This window comes from Rana temporaria, chromosome 4 (assembly GCF_905171775.1).
Source record: "Rana temporaria chromosome 4, aRanTem1.1, whole genome shotgun sequence".
NCBI classification, from domain to species: Eukaryota; Metazoa; Chordata; class Amphibia; order Anura; family Ranidae; genus Rana; species Rana temporaria.
Genome location: NC_053492.1, coordinates 403,313,332 through 403,338,961, shown reverse-complemented (window position 1 = coordinate 403,338,961; position 25,630 = coordinate 403,313,332). Strand labels below are relative to the sequence as shown.

The following is a 25,630-nucleotide window of genomic DNA, read 5'->3' as shown; positions in this document are numbered from 1 at the left end:
AATGCAGTGCTGTTTTCATTGTCCTCATTGTTCGTTCTGTTGCCGACAGAACCCGAACGTCGGTGCGCAGGCTCCGTATAGAGCCGCACCGACGTTCGGGTTTTTTCGGCAACCTGTGATGCGCAGTATGCGCCGTTCGGAAGCCTGTCAATCACAGGCAGTGCTTGGGAACGCCCACTCCCGCGGGATTGCCATGAGGTGAAAATCCTGATAACGAGGTATGTGCTGAGAAAAAAAAAAAAAAAACACTGGCATTCTGTCGGTAGGATGGCTCGACTCAGTGTGATGTCAGAATTTTTTTTGAGGGTGAACCTCCACTTTAACGTGCGATATAAGCAATTTTCTTAATTAAATTGTCTTCAAAAGTCTACATAGACTCTTGCTATCCATTTACAGGGCACCAAAACACACTCTGCACATTTGCCACAAAAGCCACGTCTAATCTCTAGGATAATAAATTCCATCTGGTTGTACAGTCCCAGTTACAGGGACATAGAGAAATGAACGCGGCCTCATCCCTATATATATATATATATATATATATATATATATATATATATATATATATATATATATATATATATATATATATATATATATATATATATATATATATATATATATATACATACATATACACACACATACACATACACACACAAGATAGATGGTTATTGATATAGGACATGATTTACCTCCCATTTTTATTCACCCATCCTTGTAAGTCATGGGGTGACTACCATTTCCTGCTTCAGATATGCAGCATCCTGTGTTACCTCTCCACTACCAAGTTACTCAGTGGTCGAGGACTCATCATAAGGACACTGCTGTTTCAGCGAGTGGGCATATGACCCTAAAAACCTGAACAAGAAATAGTGGAGTCACCTGCCGAGCTATGCAGGGTGCTTTTCTGAGAACATTTACAGTACGCACATTGGCATTCACCTTGATCTCTGATAAATGCAAACAACGCTCCAAAAATGATTGATGAAAACAAAAATGCCCAAACTGGAGAAGAGTGGCGAATTCTAAACATACTTTTAAAAGGGTCAGTCCTCCCAAAACTGATATTTTGGTAGATAATGGAAAAGTAAAAACCATAGACCCATCGATAACGGTATGAGAATGCACATACCCGTTTATCTTGTTTTTTTATAAAGGTGCACCTACAAGATTTTCTTGCCATCTTTTCAATGTATTACTTCTAACCCCATACAAGTAGAGTTACAACAGTTTTTCGAGTCTTCTACCAGCAGCATGTACTATGATTCAACCAAAGGCCAGCCCATCATTGACAAGTAGTAATTTCCATCATGCCCCAGGATGGTGCTTCAGTTCTGCTAAATTCCTTAGAGATCAGGCTTCACCTAACATAGTGACATCAGATTATATCAGCTAGGTGAATTTCAAATAGCCACCTTAAACAAATATTAGATATCCATAAAATAAGAGATACAAAAGATAAAGAACACGCAAAACGGTTCCTTTCTAAAACCAAGTAGGACTCTAAAAACACACACACACACACACACACACACACACACACACACACACACACACACACACACGACTATACTATACTGTAATACAGGTAATAAATAATTAAAACATTTACCTCAACCATAGCCATTATGTTTCAGCAATGGAATAATCTGCTGGTACTGCTTTGTCATTTATTCTTTTACTTTGTGGATATCTTCTATCGGATATCTGCATCGTCTATATCTCTAGGTGACGTGAAAGCAGTTCTTTGAATACTTTTTTTTTTGTTAGCAGGTAACAGGTACACCACCTCTTTTCTATAAATAAACTAGTTCAGCCACTTCACAACGTACATCCAGGTTTTTAAATTCCATAATGTGCAAATCAGACACAATGACCTGATAAAGTCATCAAAAAAAATTCCCACTTCCTGTTCCGGCTACTATTGTGAAAGCTGTTCTAGGACCAGGATTAGCTCTTTCATTTGCGTGCGTATTTATACACACTGCAAGTTCTGGTAGAACAAGAATTCTGAGGTATAGATTCCGAAGAGATAAAAATGACAACTTCCTCAATTTATTGAGAAAAAAAAAAAAAAAAAACACGTACCCTTTGAAATTCCACTTTTATCGGGGAGGGGAAAAAAAATCTTCTACAAGTCTGTTACATTACATACATTGCAATGATTTTAGCAAGCTTCATGGGAAGTTCTTTCCACATTCTGTTTCTTCAAATTGAAAAAAACCCATCATTCTAAGACTGCTAAGGGGCACAATCTACCATCAGTCCTCAACATTCCATACATTTTTCTTAAAAGTCAGCAGCTACAAACACTGTAGCTGCTGACTTTTAATAAGGACAATTACCTGTCCGGGGAGCCCGCAATGTCGCCCCCTGAGGCCGATCCATCCATCGGATCGGGTGCAGGCGCCACCATTCCAATTAAGGGAAACCGGCAGTGAAGCCGTTTCCTAATGCGCATGGAAGAGTTGTGCGCCACTTTGTGAATGGCTGGCTGTCTTCTGGGTCACACAGGTCCCAGAAGGCAGAGGGAGGGCTGGCCGAAGAAGAAGATATGACGTCCTGCACTGCGGACCAGATGGACGGGAAGTACAGGCTGTACTTCCAAAAACGAGGGGTGGAGAGGTGGTCTTTCGTTTAAGACCACCTCTCAAAAGTGGGTGGAACTCCGCTTTAAAGAGGAGATGACCAACGACCCATTTACACCTGTGTTTTATGTGTGCTAAACACAGGATCACAGCATGCTAAAACCGCATGAAATTAGTTGCCATCATAACCTATAAAGCTCTTATCATATCAGTGTGTTGCTTAAAGCATTTGTTACCCCAACACTTCATATTCTTGATACATGCCTGCTGTACCATGTACTTGTATGAGAAAGTATCTTGTTCTCTTTGTATTGCTTCCTTTATGTGATATTCCTAGTGTTCCCGCTAGTCCCCTTGCTTTCCTATTAAAAATTTACCACACTAAGCAGGAGAGCACACTGTGGTCAGTTCTCTAGCTATGCCGGGAACTCCGTCTGCTCTCCTCCAATGATCAGACGTGTCCCGACACGCCCCCACTGAACAGCCATTCACTGGCAAGCTCAGTGTGCTGCTGTGTCTCCTCCCCCAGCTCTTATGCAGCTGAGAACAGAGGGAATGTGATCATTTATAAAAGAGGGAAAAGGGGTATTAATGTTTTTCTATATCTATACAAAAATGGTTTTCCTTTCACTTATATTTTAAACTGAATGGGCTGTTTTACAAGGTGATGGTTTACAATAACTTTAAGAGGGCAGTGCATTTCTTTAAATCCTTCTTGTTGAATCGTTAGATTGTTGTTGTAAAAACACACATTACATTAAAAAGTTAATGGCAATGAATGGAAACGGAAATGCAATATGCGCAAGTCGTCATGGGGGCAGGAAATTACAAAATAGAACAGGAAGAAAACACAAAACGCAAATCCCATTTTTGTTACAATTATCACACATCAAATGCATGCATGCTAATTACTTTTTAATATTCAAAGCAAACTCAACCATCCATCCATGGCTCTATGCTATATTTTGCTGAGAAATCACTTTGAAAACCATCCTCTAGTATATCTGGCCATGGCCATCTTGAGCAACTACTAATGATTCATGTAACAGTTACTTCCTAGAATCCATCTGCTCTTAGCTCAGGCATGCAGGTGGGGAGGGGGGGGGTGCTTAGCGAAGAAAATCCCTCCACCCCTCCTGAAGACGCTTGGGATATAGGACATCATTTAAAAAAGGTGAGAAAAAAAAAAAAAAAAAAGTTTAAAAACAAGTGAATATGATATACTAATATTAGCAGCACAAGACCCCTTTCACATGGGGCGTATTCTGTTCCGATCAGCAGGGGAATCAGTTCACAGATCCCCCTGCTGATCTGAGCAGAAGGGGCGGGTGACAAATCTGTGTCTGCTCAGTTTCTGCAGAGCAGACATGGACAGAGCCCGCTCTGCTCTACGAGAAGCCAGGAGTAAACAGACTCTGTCCGTTTACACCCGACTACTCTCTGATCCACCTAAAAAAAAAAGAAGAGAACTGACCCTCTTGTGATTTTTTCCTAGCAGATTAGATCGGACACCTGCCCGTCCATAGGAATGCATTGACCTTTTCGATAAGGTCTGCCCGAAAAACGGACAGGCTAACCTGTTCGGATCCCCTGTGAGAAAGGGGCCTAAGGATTAAAAAAGGTCAGTGTTCATTGAGAGAGTGAAGTTCTGCTTTAGGGTGTATCTCAAGCTCTGTGCAGACGTTTGGGAAAAGCAATAAGCCAATCATGCAGAGAACAAATAAATAAAATCAAAGCTCCCTGCAGATTAAAATAGACAGGAAATTATCGGTAACATCAAATAATAAAATGGCTTGTGCAGCAGCAATACACATCAAATCAGATACCTGCCATTGTGACAGGTTTGGAATATAATGAGGCAGCTCATTTGGGCCAAGCATAGGACAGAATCATCAAACAGAATACAAAGAAAATCCAATATGTATAGAGTGATGTGCAATATCACAACTCCAAGTCCATGTGATGACCTGTAGATAACCTTCAGAAGTAGTATCATTTTGATTGTATGATCTGCCATTGTCTAATCACAACAAGCAATTTGAATCCTTGAACACGGCAGTACCCAGCCACTGGCACTTGGGCCATGGGTCTTCCAACTGCTTAATATGATGCCACTCATGTCAGGCTCACTATACAAAGTGGGTGATGAAAACAAAAACCATCTACATTCATATTTGAAAAAAAAAAAACCCTAGCTTTATTTTTGAGTTTGGGTCCCTGGGTGCTGGACCGTGGGGCCTCAGCCCCCCCCAACCCTTCCTTCCCCGCTTTTGTTTCTTCCTCTCCATCTCTTCAGCCCTACTATTCTTTCTGTGTTCCCGCTTTCGGGGCTAGATTTAAACCACATAGGTTTGGTTGACTCTTTTTTGTGGTTTACTTATAACAGATCATTGTTAGTTCGCGCTACCTGGGAGGGGGGGCACTCGCACGATCGGAGGAGTCGAGCTCCCCTGTTAGTTGGGTGGGGGGGCCGGCTCTTCCGAGCGGGTGGTCTACCCGATGAGGCCTGGGATATGAGAGGGGCTTAAAGCCCTGGGCGCGCAGTGGGCCCATCTTGGATATATTGATGTGCTAATGCAATCCAGTCCACACTCAAGGATCTTTCTGGTTATTATAGATGATCTGAGTGGGACTCTCAAAGGTCATGGCCTACGCAATATATAATTCCTAAGTGCTGTATTAATACTGTACAATGAAAAGTTGAGATTGTTATATTTTTGTATTGTAAAACTTTAATAAAAATCATTGAAACATAAAAACAAAACTGTTTTTAAAAATATATATTATATATATATATATATATATATATATATATATATATATATATATATATATATATATATATATATATATATATATATATATATATATATATATATATATATATTTATATAACATGCAAAGTGGTTGGAGGGACACTGCAGAATGGCAAAGATGTTTTTAGTAGAAATTATGTGAGCAGACTGCAGTTCCTCTTTAACCGGTTCCCGACCTGCCTTCATAAAAAGACATTAGCCGAATGGCACCCCTGCGCAAAATCCCATACGGGATTCCCTTTAAGAGCCGCCAAAGGGCGCACACCCACGGCACAGCGGGGAACCCGATACGTAATCACAGCTGGCCATGCGTGATTGCGTGCACGAGAGTGAGCACAGGAATTTGTAAACACAAATACCTGTGCTGTCAGGGCAGAGTTGACATTTAGTTTGTTCTTACCAAGTAGGAACAACGATATACGTCTCCTCACCTAGTCGGTCCTATCCACATAGTTAGAACACACACCCGTAATCCCTTGATCCCCCCTAGTGTTAACCCCTTCCCTGTCAGTGACATTTATACAGTAATCAGTGCATATTTATAGCACCAATCGCTGTATAAATGTCAATGGTCCCAAAAATGTGTCAAAAGTGTCCAATCTGTCCGTCATAATGTGTACCGCTAAAAATCGCAGATCACCGCCATTACTAGTAAAAAGAAAAATGCCATCAATCTTTCCCATAGTTTGTCGGCGTTGTAACGTTTGCCAATATACGCTTATTGCGTTTTTTTTTTTTAACAAAATTTGTAGAAGAATACATATTGTCCTAAACTGATGAAGAAATTTGTTTTTGTTTTTAAAATGGGAATATTATATTGTTTTTTGTTTATAGCGCAAAAAATAGAAACTGCAGAGGTGATCAAATACCACCAAAAGCAAGCTCTGTTTGAAAGAAAGGACGCAAATTTTGTTTGGGTACAACATAGCACAACCGCGCAATTGTCAGTTAAAGCAACGCAGTTCAAAATTGTAAAATGTGCTCTGGTCAGGAAGGGGGCAAAATCTTCCGGGGGTGAAGTGGTTAGGAGCTACACCCTGGTTTCAGTCTTCTTGTACCAGGGGCAGACTGACAACTCATGGGGCCCCATGGGCAATAGAAGATTATGGGGCCCCCGGGCTTACAGATGGCCACCACGCCAGGAGGCAGTGCAGAGGCGGGGCAGCTAAAATCTTTGGATTTTCACATCAAAAGCATGTCGGTTTCGGACATATCAGGGACAGATGTAAAAAAAACTGATTTTTACATACTGTCCCTGGTTTTACTGAGCCTGGCAACCCTGATGGGGCCCCCTAGTGGCATGGGGCCCTCGGGCAGTGCCCGAGTGACTCAATGGTTTGTCCGCCCCTGCCTTGTACTCTCCTAGCCTACTGCGCTGCAAAGAGGACTGAAACATGACTGTCACATGAAGGTCAGAGGCTGTATGAGAAGCAAGATGCTGGGCCCCAATGGGGGAATAACAAGGTCTCTATGGGCAGACTGGCATAAGTATGATCAATTATGCACCTGCAGAGCCATCAGTTTCTGCACACTTAAGCAGCATAAATGGTTAAAGCAAAGTACAATGGTTATTGATTGTTTTTCTCTTGATTATTGCTTTAGTCGGAAAAAAATAATTCAATATGAAATATTCATCACATTAGTCTACCAATGCTACTGTGAAGAGAGCTGTAGCAAATCCCAGACCAGTCCTTTCATTTATGTTGCCTAGCTTATGACAGCTGCTCATTCTTCCAGCATAACCGGCTTCAATACAGAAGCAGCATGGAAGATCGTTTCCATTTTAGAACACATCAATTCACTAAAGCCCAGGGCTACACATACTGCAAACCCAGCCCTGACTCTGCTGAACACCGTTCTACACATGTAAGCAATTTTAGACCAACAAGTTAATAGATACTTGATTGTCTGAGCTGTGCTAAAAGGAAGATCATTTTCTCTCAATAGGAAAGGGGAACTTCTAGGTCAGGAAATGATTTCCTGCAGAGCGCTCATAAATCAGAACAATTTAACAAAATGTATAAACAGGATACAACACAGCATAGTTGGGGCCCTGATCTGATTACAAAAATACCCAAAACCACAATAATATCATGAAACACAATACAGCATGTAAAAGTCCTGTGTCCACATACTGTATGTGCCTCCAACCATGGGAGGTGCACTCCGCTCCCCCGCAGACCTACTTGCTATAGACTGCAGCTGGTTAATTTATAACAATTTGTTTAAAGCACAAACCTTGGACTCTTTCATCATCCTCCTACATACCGCAGCCAGGCCTGTACAATTACCAAGTTCATGGTTAACCCTATTACATTATGCATGTTATCTAAATCCAAGGAAGAAATAAAAGGAGATAAATAAGCTTTTATATTACTTTCACCATAAAGATCTACAATGCTTTTCATTTTAAAACATGATTAGTTTTGTCCTACAAACATGTAGAGGCCAAAATACAGTAGGCAGTGGCAATCAACAGCCTAAACTCAATCGTATTCTCATAGCGGGTTAAAGGCTTGTTTTTATGGGTTACCTTGGATGACTGTTGGTACATTAGGTAAAAAAATAAAGAACGAGCTGCGCTTAAAGCGGAGCTCCACCCTAAAGTGGAACTTCCGCTCATCGCATTCCTCCCCCCTCTGGTGCCACAGGTATCCTTTCTTACTTCCGGAAGTCCGGCCGTGGCCATGATGTCACCGCGGGGCTCCCTCCTCCTCCCCTTGCCGCCAGGCCCGAGGAGCGGGCCTCGCGCATGCGCAGTAGGGTTCCCGGCATGAAGCCGAAAGGCTACACTGCTGGGTTCCCTTACCTGCAATGGCGACAGCAGCACCCGACAGCTGATGGGAAACATCAGCTGCGGTGCCGACATCAAGGGACTGCAGGTCAGGCAAGTCTCCATTTATTAAAAGCCAGCAGCTGCAGTATGTGTAGCTGCTGGCTTTTAATTTTTTTTTTTTCCCGGAACACCCCCTTTAACCACCTCAATACCGGGCCTATTCTGGCACTACGCTCCTTCATAGAAACATGCATAATCTTTTGCTAGAAAATTACTCAGGACCCCCAAACATTATACATATTTTTTTTGGGGTAAAAAGTGGCGGTCATTGCAACTTTTTATCTCGCACAGTATTTGCGCAATATTTTTTCCCTTTTTTGTAAAAAAAAAAAAAAAATGGTTTAAAGAATTAAAAAATAACGAAACAGTAAAGTTAGCCCAATTTTTTTGTATAATGTGAAAGATGATGTTACGCCGAGTAAATGGATACCAAACTTGTCATGCTTTAAAATTGCGCACAGTCATGGAATGGCGCCAAACTACGGTACTTAAAAATCTCCATAGGCGAGGCTTTAATTTTTTTTAAAGGTTACCAGTTTAGAGGAGGTCTAGTGCTAGAATTGTTGCACACGCTCTAACGCACACGGCGATACCTCACATGTGAAGTTTAAACATTGTTTACATATGTGTTTTTTTCCGGGACTTGCGTGTGTGTTCGCTTCTGAGCGCGAGCTACCGGGGACAGGGGCGTTTTAAAAATGTTTTTGTTTTATTTTACTTAATTTTTTTTATTTTTACACCTTTTTTTACATATTTTTTTTTCGATCACTTTTATTCCTATTACAAGGAATGTAAACATTTCTTGTAATAGGAATCTATTGTGACGGGTCCTGTTTATGGAGAGATGCTGGGTCGTATGAGATTGTGAAAAAAAAAATTCACCGATATCATGCAGACAGCCGCGATGGCAGCTTTGTTTACTTCAAGTTACCCTGGCATGACGTCATAACCTTGCGCCTGGGCCTCCGACGGTCAAAGAGATCTATCTGCTCACCGGTCATCTCTATCGTCATCATCCGGCGCCAGCCGATTCGTTCTCTGGGCCCCCGATGGCACGGGAGAGCCTAGAGAAGCACCAGATGGCGGCGGGAGGGGCGTCCCCTCCTGCCACCTATAAGAACGATCAAGCGGTGAAACTGCCGCTATGATCATTCTTATGGTGCGCAGAATCGCCGGCTGAAAAGGATATCTAAATGATGCCTGTAGCTGCAGGCATCATTCAGATACCCCCCCCCCCCCCCCTCAATACCAGGGCATATTCCATTCAGGTATCGCCGGCTGTTATCCCAGGCAGAGTGCATTTGGTATCACTCTACCTGTGACAGGAGGCAGCGCTTTACAGGAAGCATCAGCTTTTGCGGCTCCGCTCCGCAGCCGCTTGCTTCATCTACAACTGGCACAACTCTGATGCTCTAGGATGGCAACCTGCGATCTGTGCTTGCCAACCCGCTATCCCAGAACAGGAGGTCATGGGCCACATCAGAGGGCTCCGTGGGCCACATGTGGCCCCCGGCCACTGGTTGGGCACCTATGTATATGTAAAGCGCTGCATTAGTTGACGGCGCTATACAAGTACCTTAAATAATAATTATATTGTAATTGAGCACTGGTTCACATTGGAGCGATTTGGCAATGTGATTTAACATGGTGCCGGTAATACCACCGATTCCCAAAAGTTGTTTCTGTACTACTTTTGGCGACTTCAGGGTGCAATTTTCATAGACATCTGTGCAGACACCCGCACAGAAACCCGCACAGATGTCTCTGAAATTGCCCCCAAAGTCGGGACTGACATGCGGGAATGAAATGGTGTGAGATAAGCTGTACTCGCACAATTTCATTCCCGCTGTCAGTGTGAACCTAGGCTGAATGTGATTAAAAATGACCTTTCCTTTCCAAAGTGCAGTGCTGTAATTTTCTGTAAAATGCAATATGGCTACCTAGAGGTGTTCTATACACAGAGTGTGTACTGAACCCCCCCCCCCCCAGAAACATTTCCTGCTTGTGAGATTGGCTCATTGATTTTCCCAGAAGTCTGCACTAAGATACAAGTCAGATTTTTGGCATCCCATGCAACAAAAATTTCATTTTGGGGGAAGATACTCCCAAAAGAAAATCACGTTTAGAGGGATGCAGACCCTGCAATTTTCCTCAGAGCTCTGTAGCTGCTGCAGCTCATTGATAATTATGAAGCCCCTCTCCTATTAGACGCACTCAGCACAGAACAACACACAGGGATTTCTTCAGAATAATAATAAAGTAGAAAAAAAGTAGGAATTTGCAACAGTTTGTTAAAATCCCTGCAATGTACATAGATCACCCAGCGGGGAATGTTTTTTCTCAACAAGAGAAGAGTAACACTTTAAAAGCCTCTATTTTGGTAAAGTTCCATGTTACTCAGTGAAGCCCCAAAGCCTTCACAGGCTTTGATGGCTTCAGTTACAGGCCAAGTCCACATGAGGAATGGGGGGGGGGGAGGGTAGGATATGTAATGGAGGTGTTGGGTGAATAAAAGGAAGGCGAGTTGGGCACTCCCAGCTGCCAAATTAAAGTGGAACTTTACCCATACCAATTTAATAAAAAATCATGTTTTTAGCAAGGAACATACATTGCACATTATTAATTCCGCTTCCACATTTAGTGCATGCTGTAAATTGCATCTAGCATGGCACCTGTTTCTGCTTGCTAGAGGCTGCCATTTTGCTGAACACCAAATACCCTGAACAGCAATAAAACATAAAGCGGAACTAAACCCAACGATTTACCAGTTTCAAAACCGAAGCAGCTTCTTTGGCAGTAAAGGATAGGAGAATAATTCCGCTTTAAGGCTGCCAGCAGATTGGCCTCTACAAACTTGGCAATGCCTAAAAATGGAGAGTAACTGAGCATGTGCAGAGCGGGATGAAACTATTACTGGATTTTAAACATATAGACACATTTTTAAAGAGGTTGTAATGGTTCAAGTTTTTTCACTTTAATGCATCCTATGCATTAAGATGAAAAAACATCTGACAGTTACGGCCCAAACCAGCCTTACTTACCTGAGCCCGTTCACCTGCTGCGCTCGCCCCCGACGTCCTCTTCTCCGCTCAGTGTGGCCGTTGATTGGATAGAGTGGATGGATTGATAGCAGCGCAGCCATTGGCTCGCGCTGCTGTCAATCACATCAAATGACACGATCTATCTATATCCTTTAACACCCCTTTAATATCTCACATAGCTATAGCTGCAAAAGGGACCAGCCTGAAGTCATCTAGCAGGACTTAATTTTTTTTTTTTTTATTGACTAAAGTTCCATCCCAACTGTATTATAAAGCAAGTACTTTTTGGTATTCTTCCTAGGAGGGTAAACGGATTTTGTCCACTTTTAGGGATAGAGAAGAAATGGAATATAGCACCCGATCCATTTCCTCATGTGCTCTCCGGCATTACGTGTTGCAAGGTTTCTTGACGAAATTGACAATCTACCTGGTCAGACACCTTCTAGATGATCTTGGACAATAGAAGACGTGGAATTGATCTGGAATGGGCATAGTAAATGACATTCAGCATTCTTTTTTTTTTTTTTTCCTCCACCTCAGCTTATTACCAAATTCTAGAGACCAGCTCATGAATCGATGCTTCTTACGTCTCTTATTTGCGGTTTGCATCATGCGTGGTGTTTTTGCATAGCCAGAGTAAGGCAAAAGTAGCCATAACTTCCGATAGGCTTCAAAAGAAATTTTTTTTTTTTTTTTTTTCTCACTTGTACAATATATTCACAGGTAATAAGTATAAGTATCGGCATCCGGCGAGGGGCTAGAATCTTATCCATGCTCTAATTGTTTCATGTCCCCTCTGGGATGACGACACTTCACTACCATATAAAGCAGAAAAATCCCCCCCCCTCCCCTCCCCCACCCCCACGTGGCGCCCAGGGATCTTGTCTTTTTCCATCGCTGAAATGTCTGTGGAATCTTACCAAAAATGCGTATGATTTGAAAATAACAGTCTAAACGATCGGGCTTGGTTTCGAGGCCACTTATACCCCATATCCACAAAATCGAAGGAATTAGGGTATTCTTAGACTCTCTACATAACTCCCTGTTTTTTTGTACTCCTTCCATTTTTCCCATTTTTTCTTAAAGTCCTTGCTTGTCTCTGAAAGACTTTCCTTAAGCTCTTCCAACCTATAAGTTTCCTCCACAGCGTCTATCCAGTTCCACAGGGATGGGCCTTCCTTTTCCTGCCACCTTTTTGGTATGATTCTCTTCGCTGCATTTAACAGGTGTGGTAATAAGGACTGCTTATATTTTTTTATACCCTCTTGACTCCCGTGAAAGAGCACTACCCAGGGGTCTTTCTTTATCTCCTTACCCGTAATCTCTTTTATTTGACTTATTATTGTGTCCCAATAGGTTTGGATTTTCGGGCAAGTCCACCAAATATGTGCCATCGTTCCTCTCTCCGGGCATCCCCGCCAACACTCAGCGGGCTGGTCAGCTCTAACCTTGTTAGCTTTATCAGGGGTAATATACCAACCCGAAATGCACTTATAATTTGCCTCAGCTGTTCGTATATCTATTGCGGAGGAGTGTGTTAATTGCATGATCCTCAGGAAAGTGTTTGTGCCTCTCGTGATTTCTAGCTCCCTTTCCCATTTATGTATAAACGGTGCTTCATCCCGTGCTCCTATCTTAACCAGTATCCCATATAATTTAGTGATTGTGCCCTTGGAGTTTTCCGATTGACATATCTTCTCGAGTGGTGTCAGCTCCGCCCCCGTCCGTAGAGGATGGGGGAGATGCCGCACAAAGTGATGCAGCTGGGAGTAATGCCACCTATCGAGATTCCAATAGTCTGTTCTAGCTTTCAATTCTTCGTATGTCATTATCTCTCCATCTTTTGTGATATCTCCTAGGTGTACCGTGTTATTCCTAATCCAGTTACCACCTATTTTTTTTTCCCCAGGTGCAAAGTAAGCGTTATCTTTTAAAATCATTAGTGGAGAGTTGAATTCCCTATTCAAAAGTGTCTGAGTTCTGTCCCACATTCGTAGGGTGTCCAGTGTTATATTAAAAGATTTGTGGCCCAGTGCTCTATATTGTGCAGGGATCCAAATAATATTATTCAATTGTGACCTAGCTTGTGCCTTTTCAATTTGCACCCATCTTTTACCTTTCCTGTCCCGTGCCCATTCCACCGCACGAGATAGAACCGCCGCTTTGTAATAGCTTTTAATGTCAGGCACTGACAGACCGCCCAGAGACTTTCCCTGTTTTAGGATAGAGAGTGATATTCTATGCTTTTTGTTTTTCCAAACATAATTCATTAAAAGGGTATTGAGAATTCTCAGAAATTGCTGAGGCAAGGCAATAGGGATTAGTAAAAATTGATATAGTATTTTAGGGACCACCACCATCTTCAACATATTAATGCGCCCAATCCACGATATAGGTTTGTTTACCGTTCTTTTTAATTCATTTTTGATCTCGTTTAGTAAAGGGACGTAATTTATTTTATATATCTTCTGTACCGTGTTAGCCAGTTTAATACCAAGATATTTTATTTCTTTGCTCCATGGGAAGGCACATATTTCTTTAACCCGGTTTTCCTCACTTTTGTTTAGGTTTATGTTCAAAATTTCGGATTTGGTTACGTTAATTTTGAAATTTGAAATATTACCGTATTGTTGTAGGATCTTAGAAAGCTTAGGGATGGATTTACACGGGTTAGTTAAATAAAATAAAATATCGTCGGCGAAAGCCGACAATTTGTGTTCCTCCTCTTCGACTCTGACCCCGCTGATCTCTGGGTCATTTCGGATCATGGACAATAGAGGCTCTAGGGATAGGATGAAGAGCAGGGGAGACAAAGGGCATCCTTGTCTTGTCCAATTTTTCATCTCAAACGACTCCGATAGCGTACCGTTAATTTTGATTCTAGCCGTGGGATGATGGTAGAGTGTATTAATCCATCGGGATAACCTATTGCCTATACCCATGACTGTAAGTGTCTCCATCATAAGCCCCCAGTCTACCCTGTCGAATGCTTTTTCGGCATCTACCGACAGGAATAGACCTGGGGGCGCATTCAGCCTTATGTTCTGAAGCAGGAGAATTGCTCTTATACTATTGTCTTTACCCTCTCTATTGGGGACAAATCCGACCTGGTCGGGGTGCACCAAATAATGCATAACCCCTTTCAGACGCTCAGCCAGAACTCTGGCAAAGAGCTTAATGTCCGTATTTAGCAAGGATATTGGTCTGTATCCCGAACAGAGTGAGCAATCTTTCCCTTCTTTCAAAATTAATGCCACCGATGCTGCTAACGCTTCCCTGCTAGTTTCGTATTCTGAACCTAGGCCGTTGAAATATTTACATATCCTTGGTATTAGAATCTTACTGAATCTCTTATAATACCAGACAGAGAACCCGTCAGGGCCAGGGCTTTTTCCCACGGTCGTGTTTTTCAAGACATTTTTAATTTCTTCTTCAGTTATGGGACGATCCATGTTAACTCGATCAAACTCCTCTAATCTGGGGAGTCCCGCTTTTGCAAGGAAATCGCGTATTTTGGCCTCCTTTTCCCCTTTTTGCAGCCCTGACTGCTTTATTGTGTATAATTCCTCGTAATAATTCTTAAAGGTAGCTGCGATTTCTCTAGTCGTGTAGACCAGATTCCCCTCTTTTCTTTTAATTTTTCCGATGAAATTTCTAGTTTTCTTTTTTTGGGCCATTTTGGCCAAATGCTTACTGGGTTTATTACCCCAAAGATACCTCTCTCTGGCTATGCAGTTAAGTTTTTTCCTCGCTTCTAGATCCATGATCTCCTTGAGCGCGTCTCTTTTTATGATTAGGTTGTAATAAGTCTCTTTTAGTCCCTGTTCTTTGTGTTTACGTTCTAAGCTTGCTATGTCTTTGGTCAGGGTCTCAGCCTTCCTTTTTCTCTCCTTTTTTTCCCTGGCACTCTCAGCAATTAATATCCCTCTAATGTACGCTTTATGTGTCTCCCAGAGAGTTGCGCTTGATATCCCCTCAGTATCATTTGTGGTAAAAAATTGTTTAAGATCCGCTTCCACCCTACTCGCCACCTCTTCGTCTCGGATCAAATTGTCGTTTAATAGCCACCTCGGCCGTTCACTCTTTTGTAGGGATGATTTAATCTTCATGGTGATTGGGGCATGATCTGAGATGGTCATAATTCCAATGTCCATCTCAGTAATCAAGTCCAATAGCCTATGATCTACCAGTATGTGGTCTATTCTGGTGTACGTTCCATGTGGAGGAGAAAAAAACGTGTAATCATGTGTGTTTGGGTGGAGTACCCTCCAGGCGTCCACTAAGTGACTATCATGAATCTTGTGTTTAATTTTTTGTAGTTGCACGTTCGTTGTCTCCTTCACCCGGGACGTACTGTCTTCTCTCGGATTCATGACGAAATTTAGGTCCCCCATCAGGATTATATACCCCTCGGCAAAATTTTCCAACTTGCCCAGGATTCTACTTAAATATTGGGTTGGATGTACATTCGGGGCGTAAATATTTGCAAGGGTATAGAGACAGTGTTTCCCAGTTTTCCTTTTAAGAATAAAAATCTACCTTCCGGGTCTGTCAGCCTTGCCTCCAGGATAAACCCAATCCCTCTAGCAAAACCGATAGCTACACCCCTAGCGCGTTTGGAAATAGCATCCCCGTAGAACCAGGTAGGATACATAGGAGAGTACAACTTTACATTAGAATCCAGAGTCAAATGGGATTCCTGTATAAAAACTACATCAGCTCTGTATTGTTCAATCTCGTCCAAAACCTTCAGTCTTTTAGTTATTGAGTTCAAGCCCTTTACGTTGTAAGATAGATATTTTACTTCTGTCATTTCAAATCCCTACGTCATTTCGCTAAACTTTCTGACAGATCCACTGGGAGCCACGTTCACGATCCCACCCCATTTTTGGAAGAGGAGAGTCACCTCTCTCTCTCTCCAATCCTCCCCTCCCACTCCCTCCCTCCCCCCTTCCCCTGCCCCTGCCGAGGCCCAAACATCGCCTCTGAACCGTAGGGATCCTCCCACCCCACTATCCGTCAGTTCTCGTGTAATGAGGTGAAGCTACCCAACGCCTCCTCTCTCATTCACCCCCAAGGACGAGTCCTTGGGAGTTGATCTTATATGAGTGAGGATTCGGACCTGCCCTCACCGCCCCCCCAATCACCCCCCCCCCCCCCAACCACCCCCCTTGTCCGCTACCAATCCCGAATCTCTATACCACCCAAAAAGACTACTCCACCCATCCGGGCAGTTCCACGATGGGCATATCCAATTTACCGCAAAAGCCTGGTACATCTTCTGGGAATATCAGTTTTGCTGATACCCCATCTTTGTATCCAATCAAGCATGCCGGGAACCCCCATTGATATTTGATGTTAGACAAACGCATCTGTTCTAGTAAGGGTTTGAGATGCCTTCTTCTGGCCAGAGTTTCCCATGCTAGGTCAGTGAAAATCTGTATCTCCACCCCGTCGAAACACAGGGGAGGTTTCCTTCTCAATTAAGACCAAATCTCAGCTTTGTCTTCAAAATGTCTAAACCTTACTATTATGTCCCTAGGCCATTTGCCCTCCCCCTCCCTGGTTCTTCCTATACGGTGAACCCGTTCTATTTTAAGGGGTTCCTCTGAGCCATTGTCCAACAGGGGTAGAAACAAATCATTAAGAATTTTCCTCAAATCTTCACCTTTCTCCTCTTTAATGAATCGGATTCTTAAATTTTGCCTTCTATTGCGATTTTCTTGGTCTTCTAACCGATATTGTAATAGTCTCTGATTTTGTTTCATTGTGTGGAATTGGTCTTTTAGTTGGTTTAATTCCAGTTCCTGTTGTTCCATTTTTGTCTCAGCTTTCTCTACCCGCTCCAAAATATAGGTTATGTCTGATCTTAACGTACCTATTTCTTCTCTTATCACCATTTCCAGCCTCTTTAACATCCCCTCCAGTTCTACCTTAGTGGGTAGGTGCGTGTCTATTCTTAATTCGTCTATTTGGCTGACTTCGTGTTCGCCTTCCGTTGACGTGTCGGCAGCTGGGTTAACCACCCCCCCGGCTACCTTTTTCGATGTCCCAGCCTTTTCGTTTTTTTTTGTTAAACCTGGACTTTTAGTGCTCCCATCTGGGGTCATGTAGTGTCTGATGGTACTTGTAGGGGGGTTATCCTTAGAGATTTTTGGGGCGGAGCCCCTTGTTGACCTGTTCATATTGTGTTTTTTAATACCTCTGATACGTTTCCCCAGTTTGAAAATACGGGGGAATCCCCCCCTCCTTTTTCTCTTTCTCTCCCTCTATACACGGTTTATTATCCGTTAGAGGCTATCAGCTCTGTCTGGGAGCTTTCTGGATATAACCACTTGAGTAACGAAGGTTACCCCCGGCCTCTGGAGGTACAGGCCCGAACAAACCGCCTGCAATGGACCAGTGTAGACGTAGTATCTCTATTGAGGTCCAAAAATCCCAGCGGTAAGCCGGGTCTAAAACACAATGGTTACACAGAACTGAGAATAGTGTATCATAACATACGAATGCCTCTATCTCCAAACTTCACGTGCACGGAAGAGAGAGAAAAGAACAAACAAAAAGAAAAAAACAAAAAAAAACAAAAGGTGGGTGGAGAAAAAAAAAAAAAATGGGGTTGGACCATAGGTCATGGGATATACCTTAGACCTTGCCGCCCGGGGTCCTCCGCACTTACAGGGCAATGACCCCCGGACCGAGAAAAACCAGCACGGCCAGAGAGCTGGAGCAGGAAGAGATGATTTTATATCTTTGTTTAGGGGCTTATCGTCCGAGTATATCAATTGTTTGGGAGGTACTCTGGTATACTGAGGTGTAATTTCCTGGTTATTTTGCGCTTGAGCGGTATAGCTATCGTTATTGTGGTGTTGAGTCCCGTCACTGAGCAGCGATCAGAGCGATGGGGCCATTGTTTTTACCACCAAGTATGGAAATGGAATCAACCCAGAAGACACTAAAGAGGGTCATATAACAATTCCCACACTGTGTTCCATCATAATATTGTGCCCTTAACAGTATTACCCCAACAGGGTTTTATCAGTGTGACTCAGTCCCGTTTCCAATGATCAGTTTATAGTGCATCTCACTTCTCAAGAGATTAGAAAACAGTTGAAGGCAAGCAATGCATAGCAAACAGTTGTTTATACAGCATATAAAGCTCTTACCAGTCCCATCTTGTTCACCTCATATATCACGGCTAGGGCAGATAAAGCATAGATATTACCTGACTGGTGCTTTACTTCCTAGGGATCCGATAGAGATATCAGTATCTGCGGGGGGGGGGGGCGAGGGACTGGGCACCCTCAGACTCATCCGCACTGAGCGGCACTTCCTCAGCACGTCGTCCCAGTCAGGTGACCGGCGGAGGTGAAAGAGCGGGGGGGGCTCGGCTGGACGGCAGAAGGAAGGCTGCAGTGTGGGGTGTACTATCGGCGGGCTAGCGGCTCAGCAGACACGCTCCCTGCTTCGTAGTCGCCCCCGCTGGGACACCCTTAGATCCTCCGGCGTCCTCCATCCTCCGTCAGCTGCTGGCTGGGTCCACGGCGCGGGCTGCTCCTCCCTCGGCGCGCGCACGCCTCACGTGCACCGCGTCGACATTCAGCATTCTAATGGTGTTGTCTTTCAACTCACTATATGCTAAACCCACTTGTCCTGATCGAACGTTTATTTATTTTCATTTTGAGGCAATATCTTTGCGACAAGATAGAAGCCCACAATTCCAATCGCGTTCTGCGATCCACCGACCAAAATCTGGTCAAGGTACCCAAAGCCAGATACAAGTCCAAAGGAGAAAGAAGGTTTGCTTTCCAAGGTCCCAGACTATGGAACGCCTTACCAACTAGCATTCGGTTGGAGGAAAACCACCTGACCTTCAGAAGACGGATTAAAACTCTGCTCTTTTGATGTCGAGAGACAGGAACAACGAGCGCCCAGAGGCGATTTAGTTTGCATGTGCCGCGCTATACAAGTTTTTCATTCATCTACTGACCAGAATTGTGTTTTTATTTTTTTTAGATCTACGTAAAACAGTAAAAAGGTGCGATAGCTGGTACTGGGATCCATATTTTTTATTTTCATCACAAAATGCTCATTTTCAACATGCCCACATTTTGAAGCTTTCTTTCCTATAATAATGTGAGTTTGAGAAAAGAAACATGACATGGAAGCCACTGCAAAACTAGATCTCACAACAGGACTCATGAAAAAGAGAAGGTGACGGAAATCTGTTTTGAGTGAACTGATCCCTAAAGTACTAGGTAATCAAGGACTTTTCTGTAGCTCAGAATGTTTACTTGTTAAGCGCAGATGACCTCACCCCATATTTTCAGCATTTGTCAATGACACACAGCAGTAATATTGTGAAACCAGGAGGTCTGAGCAGACCCCTCCTATTCCCAGTAAAGCACAAGTATTTTTATAAAATGACTGGCTTTATAAAAAAATAAAAATAAAAAAATGATATTCTAGAAATAAAAGTTAAAAATTAACTACCTTGTATATGAGGTATTTAAAGTTGTTAGCTGGTAACTGTAGGATTTCTGAAAATGTCACGAATTGAAATATAAATAAAAGTAGTATTTTTTCTAAAGTAAATGACATGGGTGTGATTGCATGTAATAGAATGTACAGTATGTGATGTGAGAATTGGTGTCATGAGCTATGGGTAGCAATAAAGGTTAAAGCCTAACTATACTCCCAAAAAAAACAAAAAAACAAAAAAAAAAAAACAGTAAAAATGTAAATAAATAAAAAAACAGCACACAAAGACACTACTTACAAACAATCTGATGTGCCCCTAGTCTGGGTGGCTCCTGTATTACTTGAAATCGTCCTCCTTTGATCCCCCCCTCCCGGTGGCAGGGTTAATAGAGCCAAGTGTCATTTGCACTTATCAGGGGTGCCAACTACGCTTGCCCTTTCTGCCCTCCCCCCCCCCCTCAGGGGTTGACAAATTTGCTTGGAATCTAGGAGCCAGCTAAAAAAGTTAGGAGCCAGAACACGCGCCCCGTTCCGACGAGCTTGCGCGCAGAAGCGAACACATACGTGAGCAGCGCCCGCATATGTAAACGGTGTTCAAACCACACGTGAGGTATCGCCGCGATTGGTAGAGCGAGAGCAATAATTCTAGCCCTAGACCTCCTCTAACTCAAAACATGCAACCTGTAGAATTTTTAAATGTCGCCTATGGAGATTTTAAAGGGTAAAAGTTTGTCGCCATTCCACGAGCGGACGTAATTTTGAAGCGTGACATGTTGGGTATCAATTTAGTCGACGTAACATTATCTTTCATAATATTAAAAAAAAAAAAAAATTGGGATAACTTTACTGTTGTCTTAATTTTTAATAAAAAAAAAAGTGTAATTTTTTCCCAAAAAAGTGCGCTTGTAAGACCGCTGCGCAAATAGGGCGTGGCAGAAAGTATTGCAACGATTGCCATTTTATTCTCTAGGGTGTTAGGATAAAAAATATATATAATGTTTGGGGGTTCTAATTAGAGGGAAGAAGATGGCAGTGAAAATAGTGAAAAATTACATTAGAATTGCTGTTCAACTTGTAATGCTTAACTTGTAATACCAACGGCCACCACCAGATGGATCCAGCTTACACATCTGGTGGTAATAACTTTTAATACCAACGGCTCACCACCAGATGGTGCCAGCTCACAAAAAATAAAAAAATAAAAAAAAATGTAATTGTTTTTGTTTTTTGCCCCCCCTTCCAAGCCAAGTCGCCAGGACCCTATTTCTAGTCGCCATGGCGCCCTGGCGCCCGGGATTTGTCGAGCCCTGCCCCCCTCCTCCTTTTATTGAAGCTATACTAGATAGGACAAAAAGACGAATGAAAGGTCCACTTCCTCTATTGATCGATCAGGTTTCAGACATAGAATCTATAATACAGCCCCTATGAATGGAAGAGGGGGAGAAATGGACGGGTGTAGTCGGTACTCTTGATGATCCACAGACCAGTATGAAAGTCAGATGACTAGCATTTTCCAATGGAGATCAGCTGTGACTATTTTTCTACTGTGACAAGTCTTCTTTAACCATGTGGGTGTGATTGGGGCATTGCAGTTTCCCCATACTCACACAGAACATCTGTAGGAATTTCTACAGAATTGCACACAGCACTAAAGTATTACACCGTTCTTTCACATCAGCCTCACGTTACAAAAGGAACTCCATCTAACATTACTACCATAATGACACACAACTGAGGCAATTTGGGCGAAAAGCCAACCTACCTACCAGTATAATTTGCAGCATTCCTAATAACTGCCCAAAGCACAGAACAAACTGCAGGCAACTTATGCCTCAAGTAGGAGTCTAACCCATGACTGAAAGCTACAAGCCAAGAGAGAGCCAATCATTTAGCCACCATATTAATTGACTATGTGCTCCATAATGAACACCTGACAAAAAAAAAAAAACTGAACCGTTTTCAAATACAATAATAATAATAATAATAATAATAAAAATATTTAAAAAAAAAACCTGAATGGCTCTGGTTTTGAAGCTAGAAGTCACCCTCCCTTTGAACCCACAACATCCTAGAAGTCACATTCTCTGCAATTTAGTAAAACTTACTTGCCTTGTGTAGTTTTACATGTGGGCTGGAGTTCCTCCTCAAAAAGTGTGTTGCCTTAACTATATTAGTGATTTTTTTTACTATAGTATAAATATATGAAATATCACACATTAGCTGTCACCTAGAATTCAGAAGGTGGGCTTCTATCCAAATGCTAATTAACTTGTTTAACTGGTTTATAAAGGCAAGGTAGGCCTCATTCACACGAGGCGGACTCCATTGCTACAGAGTCCGCCTGCTCCCGCCAGCTCAGCGGGAGATCAGTCCGCAGATCTCTGCTGAGCCGACGGATGACAAGCTCTCCTCTGCTCACTGAGCAGGGAAGGGGCTTGTCGGGCACCGCTGTCTCCTATGGAGCGATCTGATGAAAACGGATAGCATGTCCGTTTTCATCATATCTTACCCGATCCGCATGGACGGATGGGGACGTGCCCCCTATATGTCTGTTTTTAGCGGATCAGATGTCAGCGGACATGTCTCCGCTGACATCCGACGCTCCATAGGGATGCATGGAGCGGCCGTTCAGGTCCGCCGTCAAAACTGACAGGCAGACCTGAACGATCTGTCCGTGTGAATGGGGCCTCAAGCAATGTTGCAGTAAATGGAGGAGGCAAGAAAGGAGATATCATGGCCATGTGCTGAACATGAAGGATGTCTGGCACAAGACCTGTGTTGCAAGGTCTTGTGCTAGAGGGGACTTCAAAAGACCAAAGGAAGGAACTTCACCTGGGGCGGACACCAAATCTACACTACGAATGCACATTTCCTGCAATTGATGGTGTCCTGTTTGTTAAAGAAATTGCAAAATGAAGGCCCAATCTTAGAAACTTTTGAATGTATCGCCATCTCATGCAGATCTTTGTCAATGCTCATTTGCTAGGAAGGATAGGTAGTGTGTGCATGTGTGTTGTATGCATATTTGTAACACTGTCTATATCCTGCATAATTTTCCTACAAGTATACATAGTTTTGTTTACTAAAAGCATATTAATAAACTACCAGGGTTTCTGCTTCCTTGCTTTACCGCAAAGTAATAGTCAAACTGTAGCTGCCTACAAAATTGCCCAACTTTCTAATTCTCTTCTGCCCAGCTGCTGTGTCAAATTAGTGTACTAGCTATACAAGTGTGGCAGCAGCCTCATACATGGCTTCTTCTGGCCTTGCACTCAGCACCTGTCATGTGATTGATGGAAGAAGCAGATAACATCATTTCTATTATACCCAGCTAATAGGTTCTGTCACATCACTTTGACTGCTGGCAAAATTGACAGGGACGGTATACTGCAAAAATCGTTCCTGTTTTTAAATTAAAACTGTTGGGTGGTTTGTGCTGCACGACTTGCTGGATTTTGTTTACAATTACATATGTCCCTTTTGCATCAGCTCTGGAACTTATTATTCTCTTTGTATGCAACATTTTCTACAATTACCATGGCAAAGCACGTGTAAGAAATGCGCTTTAGAAAAAGACTGTTTTTGTACCTGTAGAAGCAGAAAGATGCTTGCAATATCTTTGCTTAATATAGTAGTGTTACCATAATTAGACGTGAGTCACGCAATTAGGAAATTCACACTTTATTCTGACTGCTTTTAGTTAAATAACACCAATTTTAGCGCTTTACAGAAAGGTTGGTAATAGAAAACTTCATCATATCAACCCTTCTCTTCTATACTCTGTGACTGACCACCTCTATGACAAAATCGCACCCCTGTCCTGCACTGACCTAGCCACTTCTGTCTACAACACTTCACTTCTAGCATCACTGGACCGACTGGCCCCCCTCACTACACGCAGAATAAGGCCCCGTCCCCTTCAACCCTGGCAAACAGATGATACTAGAAGTCTGAAAAAACACAGCCGTGCTCTTGAGCGCCAGTTGCGCAAGAGTAAGTCCCAGGAAGACTTCGTCCAGTATAAATCTGCCCTCCAAATAAACAATTCCAGCCTCCTCGCTGCCAAGCAGACCTATTCCATCACCCTCATTAAAAACGTATCATCCGGTCCCCGTCAACTCTTCTCTACCTTCAACTCTCTCCTCCGTCCTCCATTGCCTTCATTCACTAACTCACAACGCCCAGATCACTTCAAACAAAAGATTGATACAATTCGCAAGGAGACCTCTACTGTTCAGACACCCTCCACACCTCATGCACACAGGTACAGTCATTACTTTCCTCTTTCAACCCCACTGCTACAGACAAGGTTGCTAAATTACTTGCCAACGTCCATCTTACCACCTGTGCTCTGGATCCTGTTCCCTCACAAATGCTACGTTCACCCTCTGGCTCTATTCTACACTCTCTAACCCACATCTTCAATCTCTCCCTCTCTTCTGGCATCTTCCCTAACACTTTGAAACATGCACTAGTCAGCCCCATACTTAAAAAGCCCTCACTGGACCCATCCAATCTTGACAACCTATGCCCCATCTCCTTGTTTCCCTATTCTATCCAAACTCCTTGAATGTCTAGTCTACAACCGACTTAGCATACACCTTGCTGATAATAACCTTCTTGATCCCCTTCAGTCTGGATTTCGTCCTCAACATTCCACAGAAACTGCTCTTCTAAAACTAACAAACGATATACTGACAGCCAAAACTAAGGGACACTATTCTGTGCTCCTACTCCTGGACCTCTCTGCCGCCTTTGATACGGTTGACCACCCACTTCTCAAAAAACTCCACACCTTTGGTCTCCGTGACTGCACTCTTCGCTGGTTCTCTACCTACTTATCCAACCGCACCTTCAGCGTTACTTACAACTCTACTTCCTCCTATTCTCTTCCATTCTCTGTTGGGGTCCCCTCAAGGTTCTGTTCTTGGACCTCTCCTATTTTCAATCTACACCTCCTCCCTGGGTCAGCCGATAGCCTTCCACGGCTTCCAATACCACCTCTACGCTGACGACGCTGAAATCTATTTTTCTGCCCCTCAACTCACTCCTTCATTTTCCTCACGTATCACTAATTTACTATCAGATATATCACTTTGGATGTCACACCACTTGCTCAAACTCAATCTATGCAAAACGGAACTTATCACTTTCCCTCCCCCACGTGCCTCCTCCCCTGATCTCTCTGTCAAAATTGATGGCACAACTATCAGCCCATCCCCACATGTCAAGGTCCTAGGAGTAGTCCTGGACTCTGAACTGTCCTTTAAGCCTCACGTTCAATCACTGTCCAAATCTTGCTGCCTCAACCTTCGCAACATCTCCAAAATACGCCCCTTTCTAATCAATGACACCACAAAGCTCTTAATTCACTCCCTGGTCATCTCTCGCCTTGATTACTGCAACTCCTCCTCATTGGCTTACCTCTGCATACTCTAACCCCCTTCAGTCCATCATGAATGCTGCGGCCAGACTCATCTACCTTACCAACCGCAACTTACGTTAATCATACAGAGATGTTCCATTTATGCTTACCAACCGCTCTGTCTCTGCTACTCCTCTCTGTCAATCCCTCCACTGGCTTCCGCTCACCCAACAAATTAAATTCAAACTACTAACAATTACCTACAAAGCCATCCACAACTCTGCCCCCAGCTACATCACTGACCTAGTCTCTAAATACCAACCTAATCATTCTCTTCGTTCTTCTCAAGACCTCATACTCTTTAGCTCTCTCATCACCTGCTCCCATGCTCGTCTCAAGGACTTTTCCAGAGCCTCTCCAAGCCTGTGGAACTCCTTACCCCAATCTATCCGCCTATCTCCTTCTCCATTAGCTTTTAGAGGATCCCTGAAAACCCTCCTCTT

General features: G+C 43.0%; 1 protein-coding gene across 4 annotated transcripts in view; it reads right to left on the bottom strand.

Annotated features, from left to right (window-relative positions):
* UGP2 (UDP-glucose pyrophosphorylase 2) overlaps positions 1-25,630 on the bottom strand; it is a 144,442-nt gene that overhangs the window by 34,912 nt on the left and 83,900 nt on the right. The window contains exon 1 of one of the 4 annotated variants that reach the window (XM_040351226.1): positions 1,616-1,706. The exons of the other annotated variants lie outside the window; for them this stretch is intronic. Within the exon in view, the coding sequence (XP_040207160.1) occupies positions 1,616-1,630 (15 nt within the window). The 5' untranslated portion in view covers positions 1,631-1,706. Of the gene's footprint in view, positions 1-1,615; positions 1,707-25,630 lie in introns of those variants that run through there. 4 annotated transcript variants of the gene reach the window in all.